This window comes from Condylostylus longicornis, unplaced genomic scaffold, assembly GCF_029603195.1.
Source record: "Condylostylus longicornis isolate FDR11 unplaced genomic scaffold, ASM2960319v2 ptg000160l, whole genome shotgun sequence".
Taxonomy (NCBI): domain Eukaryota; kingdom Metazoa; phylum Arthropoda; class Insecta; order Diptera; family Dolichopodidae; genus Condylostylus; species Condylostylus longicornis.
In genome coordinates this window covers 38161-60469 of record NW_026578128.1, presented here as the reverse complement: position 1 = coordinate 60469, position 22309 = coordinate 38161, and the positions used below count along the sequence as shown (strand labels likewise).

Sequence of the window (22309 nt, the reverse complement as noted above, 5' to 3'; positions counted from 1 at the left end):
AAAATTTGCTTTAGCTAAATTTGACTTCTCTTATAACCGTCAAATATGACAAAGAACCTACTTTTTCAAAACAACTAATTTATTCTCTTAAAATTATTCTGTGAGACAAGACCTACAAAATTGAAATATTTAAAATTCTTAATAGTTATTGAATTACATAATACCTTTCCATTTATTGCAACAATTAATGTAAACACCAAAAAAGAAAATAATAAGAATAACAAAAAAAAAATTATTTACAACTCAATTAATTCGTTAATCGTCAGTTCGAATCTCATACGGAAGTGTGGAAAAAACAAAAAAAAAAATTATATTATATTTTTCCATTTCAAAACAATTACAGAAAATGGGGGTTTGACGACAAGAATAATAAAAGTTTATAAAATTAGGTTGCTTCGGACAATCTGTCATCTGTTGAATTTTAGTTCTCGAGTTGTCAAGTAACAATTTAATATTTTCATCTAAAAATCGTAGTGTGTATTACCGACTCTAAGCTAATTATACACAGTTAAAAAAAAAAATTGGATATGACTATAAAAATAATTTTGCTAATAAACTTTTTGTTTATAATAGATTTGGTAATAACAATATTTTTTTTTCAATAATTTTAAAATTTAAAAAAAAATTAATTAACTATATGTTTTAGATACAAAATACTTTAGGAGCAAGTTCAGAATGCTCATCACCTCCTCCTATGGTTGTAAGTATAGTGAAATTTTTCTTTTTTAAAACAAAAATTTTTTCAATTTTTAATTTTTCTCATTGTTTTTTTTCTGTAAGGATCCACATGCATGTTGTCTAGATCCAGGTCCAAATGCTATTGCAAAATCATGTGCAAAATTATATGGTTTACCAGTACCAGGTGAAGCACCAAATTTAAATGCACCACCACCAAGTATTGATTCAACAGTGGTAAATGAATTTATTTTCAATTTGTTTCTCTTTAATATTTTTATTAAATAATGATTTTTGGAGTAGTTTCTGGAGTATTTTCTAATATAGAATGGATAAATTTTAATATTACGTAAGACAAATGGAAAAATTTTGGAATAAGATTTTCCAGTAAGGTTTGAAAACTCCATTTAATGCATTACACTTTTAAGTTAAACTCAGAAATTCGTGTGTAAAATTAATTCAACAATTTATGTTGTTTCTTCATCGGATCTAAAAACAATGTTGATATCTAATTATTTTGGGCTACTTGAATATTTTTCTCATTAATTTGAACAATTTTGAACTAATATGTAATTGAAATATTGAAACTCACTCTGAATTAGAAGGGATTGTTATCTTCGGTAATAATTGTAAATTACAGAAAACATGTTTGTTTACTTAATACACATTGTTCCGTAAAATGGTAGCAACAATATAATTAGTTTATTATCTACTTGAAGTATAATATAAAATCTAATCTAATTTCAAATGAAAATTACTATTTTAACTTGTTGCACTCCTCTATATATACTTAGAAATTATATTTACATCAAATTAATTATGAATATTATTTTCGACCTAAATATTTTAATTAAACTTTTGTTTACTCATATTGTAAACAAAATTTTTGAAAAAATTTTCAATTGTAAACAAATTATTAATTATTGTTACAATAATAAAATGTTTACGAATTAAATAGTCCAGCTATAGTGTAATATTACAGACAATAGTCTTTAATAATAATAATATTATTGTCGTGTCACCTCACATTTTTTTATAATTACAAATTTAATTTGTATATTGTCACATAAGCAACACGCAATAATTTATACAAAATGGATAACCTTTTATATTAAGAATAATTTGATAATGTGAAGGAAGAGGAGGGGGGGGGGGGACAGGAGGGCAGGCACATTTCAATAAAATTTCCATAGAAAATGTATAATTTTTCCATAGAATGTAAATCTAAATTAAATTATATATTAAGATTGTTATACCAGTAAATTATAATTAGAGGAACAAATGAGAAGACATTATAAATAATTAGTATTTGATATTATAATCGTATTTTAATTAAAAGAACAAATAGACCTCTTTAATCTAGTACAAATTAATGATTTAATCAAGTAAATTAATAGAAATATTTCACCTTGAATTGAATTATTTACTTATATTGAAGGTTGACGAAGCCTCTTATTAAATTTAAATGTGCTTGGAATACAATACTAGCTATTTCAACACTTTGAGCTTGTTTAAGATTTTACTAAAACTCTTCTTAAAAAATTTTTCCAAATTAATTATTTCTTTCTCTAATTTTTTCCAAATCTTGATAGAACTACTTTAGAATTGTTCCTATATAATAGTCGCTTAAAACAATGCTGTAAATATAGGTTTTGAAATCAGTAAGGGCCCTGGTATTTTGTGCTTATATTGTATTTATTATATTTTTTATATTTTAAATTAATGTTTGTAAATAAATGTTTGAATAACAGAATTCTAATCTTATTATTATTTTTATAGTGCTTTGCCGAATGTATAATGAAAGAATCGAAATTCTTAAAAAATGGTGTATTTGATGTTAATGCAATGACAACATCTATAAAGAATGAATTCAAAAATGATACAAATTATGCTAATGTTATGATTAAAGCATTTACAGTATGCTCAGAAACAGGTAATTAATTTCACTTCTACTTAAAAGTAAAATGTACTAATGGAATTTTAATAAAAAAAAAATTTTTTTAGCTAGTAAAAAATTTGAAGCACTTAAAAAATTGCCAATTGCTGAAAATATTATGAAATCACGTTGTGATCCTATACCCGGTGTTATTTTAGGTTGCACATATACAGAATATTTTAAAAATTGTCCAAGTGATAGATGGGTTTTACATCCAATGTGTGAAGCAGCTAAAAAATATGTAAGAAATTGTGTCCAATAAAAAATTTATAATAATTTTTTAAAATTCATTTTAAATTTAAGTTTTTTTTGTAATAAAATTAAAAATTTCGATTATTGTTTTTAAAATTAAAACTTATGATAATTGTAAATTCCTAAAAGCAAAGAGTTCTATACTAAATATAAGGGAATAAGTTCCACAATAGAAAAAAAACAAACAAACATTTTATTTATAATTTCTGATTCTCGAAGATTTTTTAATTAAATAAATTAATATAAGCAATTTTAAATAATTTCATAAATTTTTATTTTATATCATAATAATTAATGTCATATTATTCAATCAAATTTAAATCTAATCCTTTAATATAGTTTTAAAATCTCGTAAATCGATTTTGTAATGCATAAAATTTCATTGTTTCACATTCTGCTGTTGGTGTCCAATATTTATCGGGGCAATTAATAAAATATTCCATTGCAGCACAATCTGTAACAATTTGGGCCATTGGTGAACATTTTGCTTGAAAAAGATATCTAGCATTTGGATTTCGTCTAAGTGTATCCATAATGTTATTGCCTATAAAATAATAAATAGATATTAAAAATTTAATTTGAAAAATATTACAAAGGATTGGTACACAGAATATTTCGAAATTAGCTATTAAACTTGTTACAAAAAAAAAAAATTCAAAACCCATTAAATTATACTAAATCGACTGAAGACATTTCCTGACTTACTTCTAAGCTATTTAAATTAAACTAACTTGCTAATTGCTAAATATCCAGTTACATCAAATTTTCTAATTTCTAATACTTTGAAAGCTTTTTTGCATAATATGTTTTTTTTTCCTTTTTTACTCCTAGTGAGGAGCATAGGGCTAGTCACTAGTGCATGATACTATGCTCTAGTTTCATTGCGTCATAGTTGTAAATTTAAATCTTCTCTTTCAAATATTATTCTAATTAACGAGAAAAAGAATAACATTATATAGATGAACTTTCTAGCAAATATTTGTTGTAATTCAATTAAATAGCGATCTTATATAATCTTCATTGAAATAAAATTTTTAAGAAAACCCAAAATAGATTCCTCAAGAGAACCGGGTAGCTTAAATATGCTACCTGTACTTAAGCTCAATGACTGCCTGGTTCATGTGGAGAACTTATTATATTGTAGTGGTAGGAAAACGGCACATTTGTGCTAATTGGGTTTTCCAACCAACCCAAAAAACCCAAAATTAATAATTTATTGAAACACATTATTGAACCGGACGAAAATTTACCATTAATTGAACAAACTGTTGACCGCATATTTTTTGCATACTTTTAGGAGAGTCAAATTTATTTCGTTAAGTTTTTTAATTCGTTAAATTTTTCCCAAATTTCGTTAAGTTAATAACACAATTTTTGTTGTAATTATTACAATATTAGAATAATTTTTTAATCACAAGCATTAGGCTTCTTATTTTTATAAAATATTATAAAACTTACTTAATCGACTGCATATTTCCATTGATTCAATCATAATATTAACTAAGTCAGTATTATTTTCAGTTAAATTTAATAGATCTACTTTAACATTTTCCATATTTATAGAATTATTAATTAATAGTTGATTTTCCGTAAAAATACAATCCATGAAACACTAAAAATTTCGAAATTTCGAAATTAAAATTTTAGAAATTTGAAATAATATCAACTTACTAAATAACTCTCAAAATTAAGTTGTTCCGAATCATTATATTTTAAATCGATTCCATATTTTTCTGAACAATTTTTAGCAATTTCATCATCATCTTGAAATGCAAACATCGATTCATTACAACATTCAGCATTCTAAAATCCAATAAAAGAATAAAATTTTGATCAATATTAGAGGTCAATGCTTCGTCCTTAGTACAGTCCTAATATAATTATAATTTACTTACAACAAGTAAGGGTCCGTCTTCATAATTAGAATGAACCATAATCTAAAAAAAAAATTAAATTTTTGTTTTTTATTACAAAAAATAATATAATATCGTAAATTTACAAGTTTTACCGTAAATAATCCTAATAAAATCAAATTTATTACAACATTTTGCTTAATACTCATTATAATTTGTTCTATTTTTTTTTAAATTATTCACTTGACTTATACACCTTTAGGTATTTTTTTGAACTAATTTTATCACAACAGAATAATATTTTCAATACCGCTCTTAATAATAATTGTTTTAATAATTACCTCATGACTATTATAAATTCATTGACACAATGTTATAAAAATTATAGGGTAATATATACTAGATTAGTAGGGTTCATGAAACAAAATCAAATGAAATAAAGATTAAAACAATAATTTCAATGAAATTAATTGTTTCTGGTTTTAATTTGTATCCAATTTTTAATTGGTATTATTAAGAGAAGGAATAATTCGATAGAAATTCATGATATTCAGCCTTTCTTAAAGAGAAATTGCTTATAATTTTGCTGAAAGAGAGTTGGAATTTTGTTTATAAATTCTAATTACTAAATAATTAGTAGTTTAAATTTTAAATGTTTGAGTACTAAATACAATTATATTTTGCCCCTCCCTCCAGAGAGATGTTGGAAAAAATTAAATTTGAAATTAACCAGAAAAATAAGTCAAACGAAATTTTTCGACGCTGATAATGCAATTAAATTGGAAATTGGGCAGTAATTTCGGAATTAATTCGGAATTAAGAAGTTCGGAATCAATCAGACAAAGTCGAAGATTTCGAGTAATTAATCATTTTTTAAAAAATTTTATTAAAATTTTTGATTTGACAAAAGTTCTTGTCAAATATTTTCAATCAAATTTTCAAAATTTTCCCTATTTCAATTTCAAATAGAGCACAAATAAAATTAAACTGCACACTCGATAATATACACATGGGCTTCATCTTGAACATAATAACTGTAATCAAATTAATTATATATTTTACCACTATAATTAATATACTCTTTTTTTTAATTTAATGAGAAAAAAAATAAATAAATAAATAATAATGAATCATTACGATAAATTATTTGACAGAAAATTATTCGTTTTTTTTTCCAAGTTTGAAAATGAAACAACAAGAGTGCGATGACAATATTTTTAATGATGTTACCTTGACCGTGAATTATAAATTATTTCAAATGACCACCTAATATGAAATTATATAAAATAAAAAATTCAATTGGAATTTATAAAATAAATAAATTGGCAATAATCGTATAACAATAAATCTAAGCCTGTCACATATAATATTACTGAATATTGAAATAACAGAGAAAATTTTGTACAATAAATTTTGCATACCATCAGGCTGAAAAATTTCAATTTTCGCTATAATAGTAAATTGAGTAAATTGGTTGAAGATTTTTGTGTTTCTAATTGAATATTAAGGGTTCTTTTTGCCAATTTATTTAATAGAATCCCACTTTACTTTAATTGTTGGAGTGTTTAGAATGTATTTGACTGTTGAAAGAAATGTAATGTAAACAGAAAATGGCGGGAATGAATGTATTAAGGGGTATGGGTACATTGTAACTATTTGGTATTCCAAGAAAACTTGCTGGTTTACTCCATACTAAATTCAATAGTAAATTAAAACGTTTTTAGCCCCATATTTTTTTTTTTGTAATTCTTTAATGTTAAGTTTTAAAAATCAAAATATTTTTTAATTTTAACACAATTATTATTGAATTATTTTCAAAAATTCCTTTTATTTATTTTTTTTTTTATAATTTATTAAATTTTAAATAAAGCATACACGCAATAATTCACATCATGCATCATGACATTTTTTTTATAATATTTTATTTAAGTAATTTACATTTGGCAGCATATGCTTTAACATCATCACATTCTGGTACATTTGGTGTCCAATATTTTGCTGGACAATTTGCAAAATATTCAATATCAGTACAATCATCAATTAATTGTGCAGTTGGTGAACATTTTCCTTTCAAATATTTATCAGAATTTGGATATGGTTTAATTGTTTCAGCTATTTTATCAGCTAAAAAAAAACGAAATTTTATTAGTAACTCAAATATTTTGGATTATTTTCTTCAAATAAGCAAAATTCTCGTAAATATTTTGAACAAAGTTTTCAACTCAAATTACAATATTAGAAAATTTTTGTAAATTTTACTTGATTTTGAACATTTTTCCATTGCATTATAATAAATAGTTCCCAATTCAGTGAAATTTTTTGCACGAGCAGCAACATCAGTTTTTATAAAATTTAAATCTAATGCACCATTATTGATATATTTGTCAGCAACATAAAGACAATCAGTAAAACACTAAAATTGAAATGAAATTAAAGAGAAGAAATCACATTTTAAAATTGCACTATTGCTGACAATATAGCTGAATCATTTTGATTATTACTCTAGTAATTTTAATAATTTAATAACATACCACATAACTTTCTAAATTAGCTACAGTTGGTATAACATCATTATTAGCATTAAGTGTTAAAGAAAATTTTTGAGCACAAGTTTTAATTGTTGGAACATCATCCTCAAATATACCTTCTTTACAACAATCTCCATCCTAATCCGAAGAAAAATAAAATGAAAAAATTTTTTTTTAATTATCTGAGCAATTAAAATAATATTCATTTCTAAATCCCTAGAAATTGCTACTTACATAAAACGGTGGATTCAAACAATTTCCATCCCATTTGGCCCCTTGACCAATACACTGTAATGAAAGAAATAATTGTATAAAATATGAATAACTTGCTACAATGAAGCAACAAAAGTATTTGATTTTGTAATATAAATTCTATATAACAAGATTATTTGTTATAGTAGTTCAAAAGTTTTAATAGATAATCTGTATTGAATTGAATTAGAAACTTGATTCCGGATAATTAATAAACACGTTGCTCGTAGGGAATTCGAGCGTAAATTTTTCAATGCTCACGTAGAATAAATTCGTGAAACAATTCATGAAACTGATTTAAAAACTTCAGGACAAATACCACAGTAGTATGCATGCAAGTATCACAGCTATTAAATGTAAAATTTTCTATAATGTGCGGATTATTATGGGACCCAAATTTGTGATGAACATAGCTAGTATGAAGAGAGAAAATAAATTTTATTTAAAATTCTTTAATAAAAGAATTAAAATTAAGTAATTTCCTAAAAGTCTTCATTTAAATTGTTAAAAATATGTTATTAAAATTAAAATCTTGGTGAAAAATATATGAAAATATTCGAGTTGTAATCCCATTGAATTCAAATTCTTTGATTAACAAATTTTAGAGACCTTTATGATTTTGAATTTTAGAGACGTTTTTGATTGATTTTAGAAAATAATTTTTCACACAATTTTTATTCAAGCAATTCACAATTTTCTCAAAATATTTACAAAATTCATTGATCACAAATATCCAAAAATGTCCTTTAATCTTTAATTCTTACCACTAATCCAGAAACAAAAATGAATACACAAATATTTTTCATTATTTTAATATTCTTTAATTTTTTTTTAAATATTTAATTTCTAATATTTTATTGTATGTAATTTGGATGTAATTTTTATATAACACTTAATCCAACAACTTTTATTTTTTAATAAAAATAAAAATTTTCACAAATTTTTACCGATGTGACCGATAGTTCAATGAATAAAATTGAAATTTTTCATCTAAAGAATTTCCTATAAATACTTTTAAATTTTAATATAAAATTCTATAGATATTGTAATGCAAAAAATAGAAAAAACAAAAATAATTATATAATTAATTTGTGTGTAAAATGCCATATAATTTGTTTAATGATCGAGAACAAAAGTTTACAAGTTAAATGAAAAAATTAAAGTGTTGACGGCAAAGCATTTTCCAAAAATTATATGAAAATTTTTTTTAATGTAAAATTGTTAACAAGACCAGATGATTTAAATTGGGAATTCGGAAAATATTAGTCTGAGAGGAATTAAATTGGAATATTGTTGGGTTTGAAATTGTATTACTCAATATGTAACAATCCGGGAGTAATTGTGCTATTATGCCAGAAAATTCGAAATCGCCCAAATTAAGAGTCTTTCATTGGAAATCTTAAAATATTTTATTGAATGAAATTAGAAATTAACAAACTAAATTAGAGTACCATTCTTATTTCAAGAATGTATGTGAAAAATATTTAATATAAATAATTGCAAATCCTATATAATTTGAAATTTTGATTGTATATATATCGATTGGATTCTTGACCATTGCATTAACTTGGACAACAAAATGTTAAAATATTCAAACTGCTTCTTCACACAGTGGTGAAGTTTCACATCTAGAACTTTCACATTCACAACTTTCACATTGCTGTTATCGATATGTTCTAAAAGTGGAACAGATGTAAAAATTCATGTAAGCATATTCTGTAGAAAAATTAATATTTAAACAAAATTTGTAATTCATTACCCTGCGCGTGAATCATTATCATTACCTATATTTTTTTTCCTTTCAATTTTAACCATTTAATGGAAAATATTATTATTATCGTTAATATAAACATAATTTAATTTTGTTTTTTAATGTAGCCTATTCCACATGTATTAAACTTTTTTACAGACAAGTGCAGATTGAATTAATGTAAAAATTTTCGGACTTTAAAATTTGAGTGGCAGAAATGATATAGAATTCCGAAATTATTAAAAAACCTACTTGCTCCATCATAAGGCTCCACAATATAAAAATTAGTTTTCTTGTTTATGCATAATTTTTATACATAATAAAAATAAAATCAACTCACTATAAAGTCACAATTAAGGGGATGACATTTGAATGATACGCACATCATGCCCCGAAAAGTATGTAAAATTTCCAAATTTTTAATAAATAAAAAATAGTTAAAATAGTTATAAGCGACTGCATTCCATTTGGGAGTAAATCATGGTATATACTCTGGAGCAGTTGTAAATACCTAATAATTTGAATTGGTCTGTTTGAAATTATAGTATAGCCATTTTGTAATAATTGAAGTAATTGTGTCGAATAAAATTCGAAATGGCACATATTTAAAGTGCTATATTGAAAATTTTTTAATAATATTCGGTAAAATCGATTATAAATCTTTTTGATTTTCTTATTATTTTAATAATAATTGTAAAATAATACAATAATTTTTTTAATAATTATTGTTAAACACCTATAATTTACAATATTCTATTTAGTTATCTATTAGACCGTAATATAATTATAATATATAAAAGAAAACAAAATTAATTATAATAATTAAATTAAAATTTTTTTTTTAATGCTTAATAATTTTTTTCGAAAAGAAAATAAAAATTTTGTTTTCCCAAATATAAATTAGTGTCCAATAAAAATTAATAATTATTTTTTTTTTTCTTCTTTAAGTATATAATTTGTAAATTGTATAATTATATTTAAATATATTCCTATAATATTTATTTAATTCTTAATAAATTTATTTTAATTTAATTTTTCAAAAAAACAATTTCAAAATTACAAGGAAATAAAGTTAAAATGCTTGTAATTCAACAATAATTTTGTTTACATTTCTCGCATTCATAAATAACAAAATTATTATGGAATTAGTTCTGTTTACAAGTTTCTAGCTCTATAAAAATGAAGGACTTTAAAGGTTGTAAAAATACATTTTTTTTTTTTTAATTTAATATTAATGTTTTATTACATAACATAAAAAATAATAAAAGTATTGTGAATCATTCAAATTAATTTATTTAAAATTAATAATTGAAATTGAATGATTAAAGTGAAACTGTTCAAATATGGTTCAGTATAGCTTAGAAATATTCTCTATAAAGCTATTTAAATGTTTGATTTGAATTTCTACATGTTTGATTTGAATTTCAACATGTTTGATTTGAATTTCAACATGTATGATTAGCTATGATTTGAATTTAATTAAATTATAATTGAAAAATTTTCAAATACGGAAAGTGATTTATTAAAAACTTAGAGTTCGAATTCATACCTATACCTGAGATAAAGGCGATTATGTAAAACTATACCTGATTTCTGCATATGCACAAGAATTTGGAATAATTTTTTAAATAAAGTCAGATAAGTAGCTACCTGTTTTTTTTTATATTTAATATTGTTAATTTATTTTTTTTTTTTGTAATAGTTTGAAGACGTTTCCCGAAAAGGATAAATTAGTTGTTGTTTTATCACCAAATTTCAGAACTAATAATTTATAACAGGCAAGACGTTAGGAATTGGGAAAATTCTAGGAAACAAATCACAGTAATTTTTATCTGTTTGTGATCTACATTCTATGAATATATGTACGTGTAATATTGTAGCACTCAACAATTTTTTTTAAAAAAATTTATATGAAAATTTTGATCCATTTTAATTTGAACAATTTCGGATATGGTTCAAATTGCATTGCAAATCGAATTATAAGTAGAGATGGATCAAAACGACATCTGCTTATCTATATAAAACTAAATGGAATATTGAAAAACTGATTACATATTATATGGAAATATTATCCTCGAAAACCTTTAAAAGTGGATCTTAAGTTAAAAATCGTGAAACTGGCGTACAGATCAAAATTTTTCGGATCATTAAGCCGACGATTTGTATAGATTATAGATTATTGAAGAAAAAAATATTGACAAAGAAATATTTTCAATTTGATCGTTGCAGCCTGCCATGGCTTATTGTAATTCTCCCATACTCAACTTATACCATAGTGGTCTCAAGTAAAATATAAATAAAACCTTATTACATAAGCGAATTTAAAAAATTAAATAAAATAATTTAGGGAACAAAAAAATTCTTAAATAGCTTTACTATAAACGAAATCAAACTTTCTTGTAAGTAATTAACAAAAAAGAAATATATAGATTAAAATTGAATTCAAATACATTCTACATAATTTCCATAATTAAATAATTTATTCAATTTAAGTTCCTGTTAAATAGTTCATACATAAATATTATTATTTTATTTCATAAATTCTAATATATTCAATTAAAAATGAACACAAAATTTTTGAATAAATTCTGCTAGTATTACAGTCATTATATTAACAAAATATTCACAATATAACCCAATGTTAATAGACCGTCAAATAAAAATAAAATTAGACCATATTCGTAAAACTGATACTAATGACTATTAACATGCCCGAATATTATTTCAATATACACTCTAGGTATATGTGTCTACATAGGAAAATAGCAAACCATCTAAATGCAATTGCTATTGATTAATACTTAAAATTTCTGATTCCAAAATTTCTATACAAAAAAAATATAATTAAAATATTATCGATAAAACTTTGGTTTAACATCTAAAAATAGTGATTGTTATAGTTATTAAGGACTTGATTTTCAAAAATATTCAAAAAAATTTCAATTCAACGCATATATAGGTATACAAATAATCATCATTAATTCATGTATATTATATTATAAACGGTTTATAATAAAATTTTATTTTGCAATTCTATAACTTTACGAATTATAGGTATGAGCCAACTTATTCCAACTGAATTCAAATTGTTAATTTCAAAAATTATTCCAAATAAAAGTTTTAAAAACTTAAAATAGTTATTCTAAATACAAAAAAAAAAAATGGAGGAAATCAATGCTATTGCTTTTGTATGTTTAATTTACCATGTTGTGTTCTAAATGGTCTAACGAGTCATAAAATTAACCTCATTAAATGCAAAAATAAAAATATTTAGTATGAAAGTACATAGTTGCAATCATAATAGAAAAATTTCCATTTAAATTCGCCAAAAAAAAAAAAAATTTATATTTATTGTACCCAGATATTCCTGGTACATATTTACATATACACACAAGTACTTACGTATATTATCAAATTGAGTAGAAAATTTAGAATTCTTCGAATAAAATATTTTTTTGCATTCAAATGCATTTTTGCATTAAGGACCTTATGTTATTTATTTCGTACTATTATTTTTATTATTATTACAATTTTTATGGTAATGTTTTTTTTTTGTTTTGTTTCCTTTTTGGTTACAATTTGGTTATTATTTTTATTGAAATTTTTATTTTCGAAAATTTCGAAAAATTTTAATATTTTTTATGAAGACGAGGAAATAATAATATGGTTTTTGAATTTTATTTTATAATATTCTAAATTGGTAACAAGTGAAAATTTTCTTTACATTACAATGTTGTTTTAAAGTTATGAAAATCACGCCATTGATTATTTTAAAATGTAAATAAGTCCTTTTTTTAACACTCTTTATATAACAATGGGAAATACTTGATTAGAAATCTCTTTTTTAGGTGGGAGATTCTTGAAATTGAACATTTACTACGATATTGAAGATGTTAATATTAGAGCCTTGTTTGCTTGTGCTTAGTTACATTAAGGGTAGTACAATGGAACTTCTATATTTTGAACCGTCTTCAATTATTGGCAAAAATGAAGAAAGAATGATGAAGAAATTTGGAGTTAGAGGGACTTAAATGAAATTTAAAAATGATAAGTAAACAGTAACAATTCGAATTAAAGAAAAGTTCGCCATATAGACAGTTCGAGATACAGAAGTTTGACTGTATATGAGTATGTTTATAATGAGAATTAAGAACGATAGTAGTGAGTGCCGATATTATAGTAATCTAGGCCGATATTATGGTAATGAGTGCCTGCTAAAGTTGGAATAGAAGATAACCTGCTGAATTAATATATTAGAAAAGAGAGAGACCTTAACTAACATATTTTGTTTTTTGGTCATATGTGACTTTTGATATTTGTGTGATATTATAACAAAACGTCTCATAGGAATTAAGAAAAAGAGATTGAAACAATTAAATTGCAATTTAAAAAAACCAAGAACTTTACATTTGTATTCTTCAAAGAGAAGAGAATACTTTTGGCTACCGCTTTTCCTGATCCTAAAAAGAAGAAAATGGCATTCCCAGGCAACTAAGCCCTAACATTATGTTCAATCATGTTTGCAATTGATCTTTAAAAAAATACTAGAATCAGTTGGGAGGATAAGTGCAATAGATTTGTTTCTTGGGTCGCCGTGAATCTTTATACCTATAATTGTCTCATTTCATATTATATTTGTATATAAAACCAAAAGTGCTTCATTAATTTAAAATGGTATCGATTATTGAATCTTTATTATGTCTTCCACGTGTTTTCCATTCCAATTGTACAATTGTACAATTGAATTAAAATATTCAACTCGCTCTTTGTACCCATAATTTAATTGAATTGGTATAGTACAGTTGCTCTTTTAGTTCGAATATCTTAAGAAAATCTTTATTATTTTTCTTCAGAAATCTTGTTGCAGTGGCGGTAAAAAAAAAAATCTTATTGAATTGCACTTACAATATATTTTCAAAATGATCACAAGTAAATAAAAAAATTGTTAAATTAAGGTATAGACGATTTGATTATAATTTTTTCTCTACTTCTTATTTTCTCTATTTTTTTTTTGTACTTCAAAATACAAATTGTTTAGCAGTTTTTTCAATTTTTAAGTTTAAAATGACTTTAACTCTTTCACAAAATGAAAAAGAGGAAGAAACTATTTTATTCTTTTCATTGTTGTGTAGTTTTTTTTCTATTTCCGTTCTCTCCCCCCCTCAATATCTCGGTGTCTCTCTGTCTCTTTGTATATTATAAATTTTATTGTGATTTTAACATCGTATATACTCGTACTATTCTATTATCTTTATACTTGAGTAAATATTTTGAATCTTTGCAATTCGCTAAATAATTTCATAGAGTAAACGTGTTGACACGAACCCAAAGAGCATATTACGTGCATTGAATTTACATTTTTATCTTTACCTATACATATACATATATCCATAAATAACAATTTTTATAACGACGAAATGGCAAATATATATATAAGGAAAACGAGACAAAACAAATTGCTGGTTTATATCCATTTTCTACTAGACTTCAATTTATAATAACATCAACATCATTGAAAAATAAGAATCTAAAAGATGAAAGAAAAGAACATCAAGAACACAAGAATTTTCATTCTTATACGACGAAAATCTTTATATCAAGCCCTATTTTGTACAATGTACAATACAAGGAATATATCGGAAAATTGAAGCATAGAGAAAACAATTTTCTATATTTCTTAGTTTTTTTTTTCTTCTTCTTCTTCTTCTTCTTATTCTTCTTGCAACACAAATTTTTTTTAAAGTAGCATGTTAAGTTCATCACTCTCACAATAGTTTTTCGATCATATAAAGATATGTTAGCAAATAATAACAGAATGAAGATCCTTAATATATTATATGAATTCTTAACAGTTAAAGGATATAAAATAAAAAAAAAAATATAGTGAATCCTTGTAAAAGACAAGAGATTTACTAAATTTTTCTCTTTTTTTTTTTTTTGAATTTCTTCAGAATTATTTATTAATATTTTAAGGTATGATGAAAATCAAAATTTATTTTTAATAGATTCGAAATAAAATTATTGGAAATTTCAAGAGATTTTTTGTGATTCTTCTATAATACAATGACTCCAAGTGAATTTTAGAATCATTGCTATAAATGGACGGTAATTTATAAATTTAATTCAAAATTCAAATTAATATTAATATTGCTTTTTTAATTCACGAAAATTACGAGTTACTCTATTTAGAATTTTCATAGGTATTAATTTTCAAGATCATTTGGTCAAATACTGAGGAATAACTATAAAATTCTTGAAACATAATTGTCTCAACTAATTATAGAGTTGAGACAAGAGATAATTATAGATAGGTTTACCCATCTGAAAAATGGAAGGTTGCTAGTCCAGTTCACAGCAAAATTCTTTTTTAATATTTTTTCCCTCAAGATTGTGATTTACATTCTAGTCTACGTCATCCTATGCATTCATTTGTTGCAGTTGTATGAAGAATTTATCTTTATATCGTTTGAATTACAGAACCATTTCACTTAACATTTAAGCTTCAAGTTCGAGTTTTCATTGAATGACAGAAAAAGCAATGAAAAAATTCTAAGGTGTTATTATTGCTCAAGCTTTCATTGGGCAGTCTTGTTGACCAAGACCCCATGGATATTCATATTTTGTTAACAAATTTGGTTCTTATTTTATATTAAAGAACAGACGGAAAAAATTTAAATTAATTTTGTCTGTACACCATAATATACAGATCAACCCTTTCAGTTTCCCACTCGAATCCAAGAGAAGAACAGTAAAAAAAAATAGTTTATAATATTTTTATTTCTTTCAGATTTTTCAATAAAAGTTAGTAACAAAAATTTGCATAAAATTTTTACAAAAAAAAAAAAAAACAAAGTTTAAACGAAAATCTAAATCTTAAATTGAATTTTTCTTAAAGAGAAAAGAGGAACGCCTCTGTAATATTTCAAGTTGATAAATCAGTTTCTCATTTTACTTATTTGGTTTCACGTGATTCTTTGTTGAACTATCTTTTCAATGTTGATCATGTTTTTTTTTTTTTTGTTAAAAATGTAAACTGTGAATATTTTTGTTTTTTTTTTTGCAGTTTTCCTATGTCATTCGTAAGTAAGCCTTTTACAAACAAACGAGCACGTTTTCAATTCAAATAATTTCGAATTATTTGCGTATAATAGGATGAATTAAGGGGAAATCATTTAAAATTTCAATGAATAATTTTAATGAGACATGTACAAGATGGATAAGAGTTAAGGAGTAGGTTTATTTTTACTATAATTGTATTCCAACATTTTGTAGGAGTACAATGCACTCAAATCGTCCTTTTATTTTGCTTATTTCTAACAATTTTAAAAGTTTTTCATTAAGTTCTTAAATAAATCTCTTTTTTTTGTTTAATGCATTTCTATTTTCTAATTATTGTTCGCTGGTGCTCTGATTATGTAGAATATCTACTTACACAAAAAGTCTCTAAATTTCTAAATTCGCATCTAGAAGTTTTTGGTGAAGAAAATTCCACGTATATAGGAGCTTCAAAGCTTTACATTAAAGTTTAATTAAACTCATAGCACTAATATTTTTAATTTGCCTAAAATTATGCAATTATTTTGCTTTTAATTATATTTTAAAATCATTCTGAAAAAATTTTTTTGGTATAAAATAAAAGCCTTATTTTACACTACTTTCCCTAAGAATAGCTCCTCGGTCTTGATTTTTAAGCAAATTTTTCTTTTTAATCCAAAATAGTTGGTATTAAATTTATTCTGGGAATTTCCCAGAATTCTCAATTCAGCTATTAAAATTCTCATTTTTTTCTCTATTCATTATAAATTTAAAATAATTTTCTTTTTATAATAATTTTCATATAAAACGATTATTTTAAAGAATAGAAAATCGATGTTCAATTTATTCTCTTTATGTATTCCGTTTTAATGCAAAACAAAGAAAAAAAAAAAACCCCAGTACCTATACATAATTCGAATAATTTCACTTCATTTAAAAAACCTTTCCACACAATTTCATTTCATTTATTTCTATGACACTTTTGTCATCTTCTCCCACTCTCTGTCTCATTCACACTATAATATTCTCTTAGTGTCTTCTACACAATACTATACACTAATCACTATAGAAATAGGAAGAAAAATATGAAGAGAAAAATTCAATTTCATCAAATTATTGTTGATCATTTTTCTTTTTTTTTTCCTATTTATATTTGTTTTCTTCTCACATTTTCTCTTTTCTACGTTTAACTTCATTTAATCAAAAAAAAAATAATAATAATAATATCTGCCACTTTTGTTGTAAAAGAATAGGACAACAACAAAAATAATAATGAAAAACCACCGTATAAGAAAATGTCAAATGTACTGCAATTGACAGTAAAATTTAGTTGTCCTCATGCTTTTTCTCTTTCTATCCTTCTTTTTTGTTTGCATTTTTCATTTTCTCTTTTTAAAAGTGGAACATACCAATACAGTTGTTTTCGTTTTTTCTACTAAATGATTCAACAAAATCGAAAAAAATATTCTAGCTCTTGCATCTATCCTGATTAAATTACATACATATATAAATATAAAATATATACATACACACTTATAATAGATAAATCAGCTTATACATGTACGCGTGTTTATATATTAAATAATATTACCCATACACACAATATACAATTACAAATTCATTACAATAAATTGAAAATGAATTGTGCCAGGCTTTATTACTAGAATCATTTCAAACAAGGAAACAAAAACAACAAAAATTCAATAAAGCAAATTGAATGAACTCGATCGACCAACTTGTATAATATACTCGTTATTATTAAATGTATATGAATTAAACAACAATAACAAAAAGAAAATTGAAGAAAGATTAAAATATTGGAGGAATCCACATAAAATTTGTATAAGAACCTTGTATTAAAGCACTTATCTTATTGATACTATGGCCGAAATGACCAAATCTAAAAATTTATCACACTTTTATTTTTAATTTTTATTTTTATGATTCGGTGGCACCATTTAAAAATTCTCATTCTATTAAAAGTTCTTTTAAATTACCGCGCTCTTGAATTAATAAACACTATACATAGAGTGAAGAGTCAAGTGCACTAATTTACCGCTCCTGAAAATACCGCACCAGAGAGCATTGCACCCACACAATTCAATTTTTTTCATCATTTTCTCTCTAATTAATTTCACATTAATTTTTTTTAATATGTTCAAATAAAAAATTTAATTAAATTTCATAATACACAATTAAAAAAAAAATCGTATTCGATAATGTTTACAGTTTTATAATGACATACACGTATAATAAATGTCATAAAATATGTATAAGAGATAATCAAAATTTAGCACAGAGTATTCAAAACGAAATCATCAATAAGCATGAAGAAATTATAAAAAATTTTAATTTACATAAATCTTTAACAAAATTTAAATAAATTTTATGTTAATTTTATATTGACTAAAAAAAAATCGTGAATTGCATACATTCAAAATCCATTAAGTAAAAATTCCAAAAAAATTTTAGTTAGTCGCGCTTATGTAAATTGGTTTTTTTTGGATTTTTGTAATCGCGCCTATACAGTTTAAAAGAGTAACAGCACTAAACTAATTGTTTATATTTGGTATATCTAAATAAATAAAAAAAATAATAATAAAGATCAGTTTGCTCTGATCAATTTCGATTTATTTTGATGCTTGATTTCAATTCTCTCCCATTCTTATAAATATTGATTTAAAAAATTTGCAAGGTTTTTTGAATCTTAATAATTTGATATATAAATAAAATATGAAAATATTAAATTTTTATTATTTTATTTCTTAATATTGAAAATAACTATAATAAAATGTATTATAATTTACCCTATTTATGAATTTATAGTGTAAACACTACATAAAATCAATAAAATGTTAAAGAAATTATTAAATTAAAGGTTAATATCTTCATTAATATTAATTTATCAGATTACCTATTGATTTCTTTATTGGAACACATGCCCCCCCCCTTCAAGTAATGTTAAAACTCGAAAAAGTACAGTGGGGTGACGCTTGAAAGCCCACTGTTAATAATAACGTTAAATTAATAATTATGAAAAAATTTTTAGTGTTAGTATCTTACCAACTGTTCTAAATCTGTGAAAAAAGGCAATTCGTATAACTTCCGCATACTCTTTCGTTTTGCGGCTTCTACACTTTGTATTATTTACTAAATTAGAAAAAAAATTTCTAAAAAATAGATTACATTTTCTCCGAGGCTCTATGATTCATCAAGCTTACCTACCTACATCATCTTGTTTTATATAACAAATATGTAAAAATGCTGCTTTTCGTAAGTCCCAAAAATAACATGTACGGCCGTTATTTCAACGGTTGTTTCCACGTCCAGTCAGTTTTTTGTCCTCTTATGCTATCTATTCCTCTGTAAGTAAAATTTAAGAACTACATAACGAAATCTCATATTAGATTTACGTCTTATCCACAGTAGTAAATTTTATTGTGGTCGATATCGATACCCTTGGGCTCATTTCAAAATAAAATTATAGAACTCGACCAACAATAATATGAATGTTTAAAACGTTTCTTACCTTATATAGAAATTAGCATTTTGTATATTAAACCGTTTAAAAGAACAAATTATTCTTTCAGAAATCAAAATATTTTCAATCCTACAGTTTTATTCTTGTTAATTTTTTTTTGTGTTCCAATTTCTCTTAAATTATATTATAAGCAGTATAATCGCATTATATACTAAATTAAAGCAATAGTCATACCTCTTTCTTTGAATCAAAAATTTTAACTATAAGCACGAATTAAATAAATAAAATGATATACAAAATCAAAAAACAAAACATAAGACTCTCTAATTAAATTATCGATTGAGATTTTTATTATTTTAATATTTTAATTTGGAATACATACAAACACACATATATATTAGGCATACAGACTGCATATTATTATTGCCTACATATTTGACCAAAAAAAATTTTGTGTTTAATAATTTTTTAACCTTGACTTTATTCAAAAAAATGATGATGAAGATTAATAAATTCACACTTGGCGTTGCCCCATAGTAATATACTCGTATAGTGTGTTGTAATATATAATTGACATTATAAAACAAAACAAATAAAATTTTAAAATTTATGATTATTTTAGTAGGTTAAAAATAAATTTAAAAAAACAATATAAAACTGAAATTAATTAATTAAAATTTAAAATTTTAATTTAATTGCATATTTTGAAATAATAATTACCCAAAGTATAAAATATGTCATCAAAAAAGCAATAAAATATGTCATGCAAGTCATTAAAATGTCATTAGATCTTAACGGTAAATTCTTTGGCAAAGACATTTTGACATTTTTAAGAGAAAGATTTCGAAATTAATATTGTTAAAAGAGAAATAAAAACTTTAATTTTGATTTTTTTTTTTTTGTTTTGTTTTTTAATAGTTAGAGCTTGTCATCATCATTTACATTACAAAAATTTCTTTTCTTATTATTTACAAAAATAAAAAAAAAAATTTGAAATTTTTTTAAATAATTAAAAAAAAAATTTTTTATTTTGTATAACAGTTTTTTTTTTCAATTATACATACATTTTTTTTTGCTTTTATATACAAAAACAATAAGAATATTTACAAATTTACAAAATTATAAAAAAAAAATAGAATTTAAGAAAAGCAATAGAATTTAAAAGAGAGAGACAAAAATATTACGAGTATAAAATTTAGGCGCACACTTGTTATTATTATTCGTATAACAGTTAATTAATAAAAAAAAATATAAAAAATTGTGAATATTATAAGTAAATATTGGCAGTGTTACCAGTGTTTTTTTTTTCAATCTGGTTTCTTGTTTGTTGTGCTTGTTCTTTTGTTGTTTTGGTTGTTGTTTTTATACAAAATGTTTAGAAATTGTTTTTAAGATGTTAAAAAAAAAAAAAAAAAAAACAATTTTTTTTTTTTTTTTTGAAAAATTTTTAAAACAGATTTTCTTTTATTTTTATTTATTTTTTATTTTTTTTCTCATTTTTTGTTTATTTTTTTTTTTTCAAATTTTTTTTTGACTAGAAAACTATTTTAAAAAATTATTTAAGCTTGTGGAATATGAGCACCGGATGGTTGGAAACCATTTTCATCAGCAGTATATGTTACTTCATATACTTGACCATCATCACCAGTATATCTGAATGATCCGGTAACTGTGATTGGTGTATCATCTGGTCCTAAATTTTTAACTTTACCACTTTCTTGATGTGATTTACCATCACTGGTTTCAACTCTGTATGAACGAATTTTAAAAATTTCAAATTAATTGATTGATTGATTAAAATAAAATTTCCTTAAATTAAATTTTTTAATAAAAACTTACGCGAAATTGTATCCATCAACACCAATGTTATCATTGTCATAACGGAGTACTTGAGCATTAGCTGGATCATCGAGTGGAGCAGCTAAAGCAACAGCAAAGAGAGCAGCAAATACAATAGCGTATTTCATTTTGATTATTTTTTTATTTTTAATTTTAAATTTTAACTAAGAAAAAAAAAATTGTAGTTATCACAATGAGAACTGTTTGTTGAATACGTCAAAATAAATTCTGTTAGTTGAATTTATAGTAAAAATCAATTTCGCATAATTGTATTAAATTTTGAATAATTTTGTAAATCTTTAAAAGATTTGATTGATTTTTTCTCGTATATTTAAGAAATAATACATGTACCAAAAATTTATTATTATATAATACACTATATGCATGTATACTAGTGTAGGTATATATAGTGTACAAACATTGAAAAATATTTTAATATTGTTTACGAGTATGCTTAAAAAAATTTTATTGCATTTACTTACACACATACGCACGTATCTGTTGTATATCTTCTAATACATAAAATTTTATGAAGTAGGTATTTGTATTGTGTGGTTGTGTTTATTATGTATTTTGAATTTTTGGTTGGTGAATGCGAAGCAAATTTTTGTTTAATAATTTTTTTTTGCTCTTCTTTTTATTAAACAAGTACCGAATCACCTAATAAAAATTTACGATAATAATGAGTATATGCATAAGATAAAGATC

The 22309-nt window shown here is 23.6% G+C and overlaps 4 protein-coding genes across 4 annotated transcripts; 1 reads left to right on the top strand and 3 right to left on the bottom strand.

Moving 5' to 3' along the window:
• The first annotated feature begins 517 nt into the window (after nucleotides 1-517).
• On the top strand, nucleotides 518-2956 carry LOC129616043 (general odorant-binding protein 66-like). The gene is made up of 5 exons (XM_055531488.1): nucleotides 518-578; nucleotides 647-700; nucleotides 781-912; nucleotides 2455-2608; nucleotides 2680-2956. The coding sequence occupies exons 1-5, from the start codon at nucleotides 528-530 to the stop codon at nucleotides 2871-2873; spliced, it is 585 nt and encodes a 194-aa protein (XP_055387463.1). The 5' UTR covers nucleotides 518-527; the 3' UTR covers nucleotides 2874-2956.
• Nucleotides 2957-3163: 207 nt separating this feature from the next.
• LOC129616044 (uncharacterized) lies at nucleotides 3164-4809 on the bottom strand. Its single transcript, XM_055531489.1, has 4 exons — nucleotides 4759-4809; nucleotides 4535-4666; nucleotides 4322-4475; nucleotides 3164-3407 (listed from the first exon to the last, which is right to left on the bottom strand). Exons 1-4 carry the CDS (start codon nucleotides 4795-4797, stop codon nucleotides 3205-3207), a joined length of 528 nt encoding a protein of 175 aa, XP_055387464.1. The 5' UTR covers nucleotides 4798-4809; the 3' UTR covers nucleotides 3164-3204.
• A 1760-nt stretch (nucleotides 4810-6569) lies between these two features.
• LOC129616042 (uncharacterized) lies at nucleotides 6570-8348 on the bottom strand. Its single transcript, XM_055531487.1, has 5 exons — nucleotides 8261-8348; nucleotides 7479-7532; nucleotides 7248-7382; nucleotides 6976-7129; nucleotides 6570-6840 (listed from the first exon to the last, which is right to left on the bottom strand). Exons 1-5 carry the CDS (start codon nucleotides 8300-8302, stop codon nucleotides 6638-6640), a joined length of 588 nt encoding a protein of 195 aa, XP_055387462.1. The 5' UTR covers nucleotides 8303-8348; the 3' UTR covers nucleotides 6570-6637.
• Nucleotides 8349-21321: 12973 nt separating this feature from the next.
• On the bottom strand, nucleotides 21322-21729 carry LOC129616034 (flexible cuticle protein 12-like). The gene is made up of 2 exons (XM_055531469.1): nucleotides 21602-21729; nucleotides 21322-21511 (listed from the first exon to the last, which is right to left on the bottom strand). Exons 1-2 carry the CDS (start codon nucleotides 21727-21729, stop codon nucleotides 21322-21324), a joined length of 318 nt encoding a protein of 105 aa, XP_055387444.1.
• Nucleotides 21730-22309: the final 580 nt, after the last annotated feature.

Bases quoted from the DNA above. Each gene is read 5' to 3' on its own strand.
- LOC129616043 (XM_055531488.1), top strand. From the start codon at position 528: ATGACTATAAAAATAATTTTGCTAATAAACTTTTTGTTTATAATAGAT. The intron at 913-2,454 runs GTAAATGAATTT...TTATTTTTATAG, and splicing joins CAAGTATTGATTCAACAGTG to TGCTTTGCCGAATGTATAAT. The intron at 2,609-2,679 runs GTAATTAATTTC...AAATTTTTTTAG, and splicing joins TACAGTATGCTCAGAAACAG to CTAGTAAAAAATTTGAAGCA.
- LOC129616044 (XM_055531489.1), bottom strand. From the start codon at position 4,797: ATGGTTCATTCTAATTATGAAGACGGACCCTTACTTGTT. The intron at 4,667-4,758 runs GTAAGTAAATTA...ATTGGATTTTAG, and splicing joins AAGACGGACCCTTACTTGTT to AATGCTGAATGTTGTAATGA. The intron at 4,476-4,534 runs GTAAGTTGATAT...CGAAATTTTTAG, and splicing joins TTAATTTTGAGAGTTATTTA to TGTTTCATGGATTGTATTTT.
- LOC129616042 (XM_055531487.1), bottom strand. From the start codon at position 8,302: ATGAAAAATATTTGTGTATTCATTTTTGTTTCTGGATTAGTG. The intron at 7,533-8,260 runs GTAAGAATTAAA...CTTTCATTACAG, and splicing joins TTTTTGTTTCTGGATTAGTG to TGTATTGGTCAAGGGGCCAA. The intron at 6,841-6,975 runs GTAAAATTTACA...GTTTTTTTTTAG, and splicing joins GGAAAAATGTTCAAAATCAA to CTGATAAAATAGCTGAAACA.
- LOC129616034 (XM_055531469.1), bottom strand. From the start codon at position 21,729: ATGAAATACGCTATTGTATTTGCTGCTCTCTTTGCTGTTGCTTTAGCT. The intron at 21,512-21,601 runs GTAAGTTTTTAT...TCGTTCATACAG, and splicing joins GTTGATGGATACAATTTCGC to AGTTGAAACCAGTGATGGTA.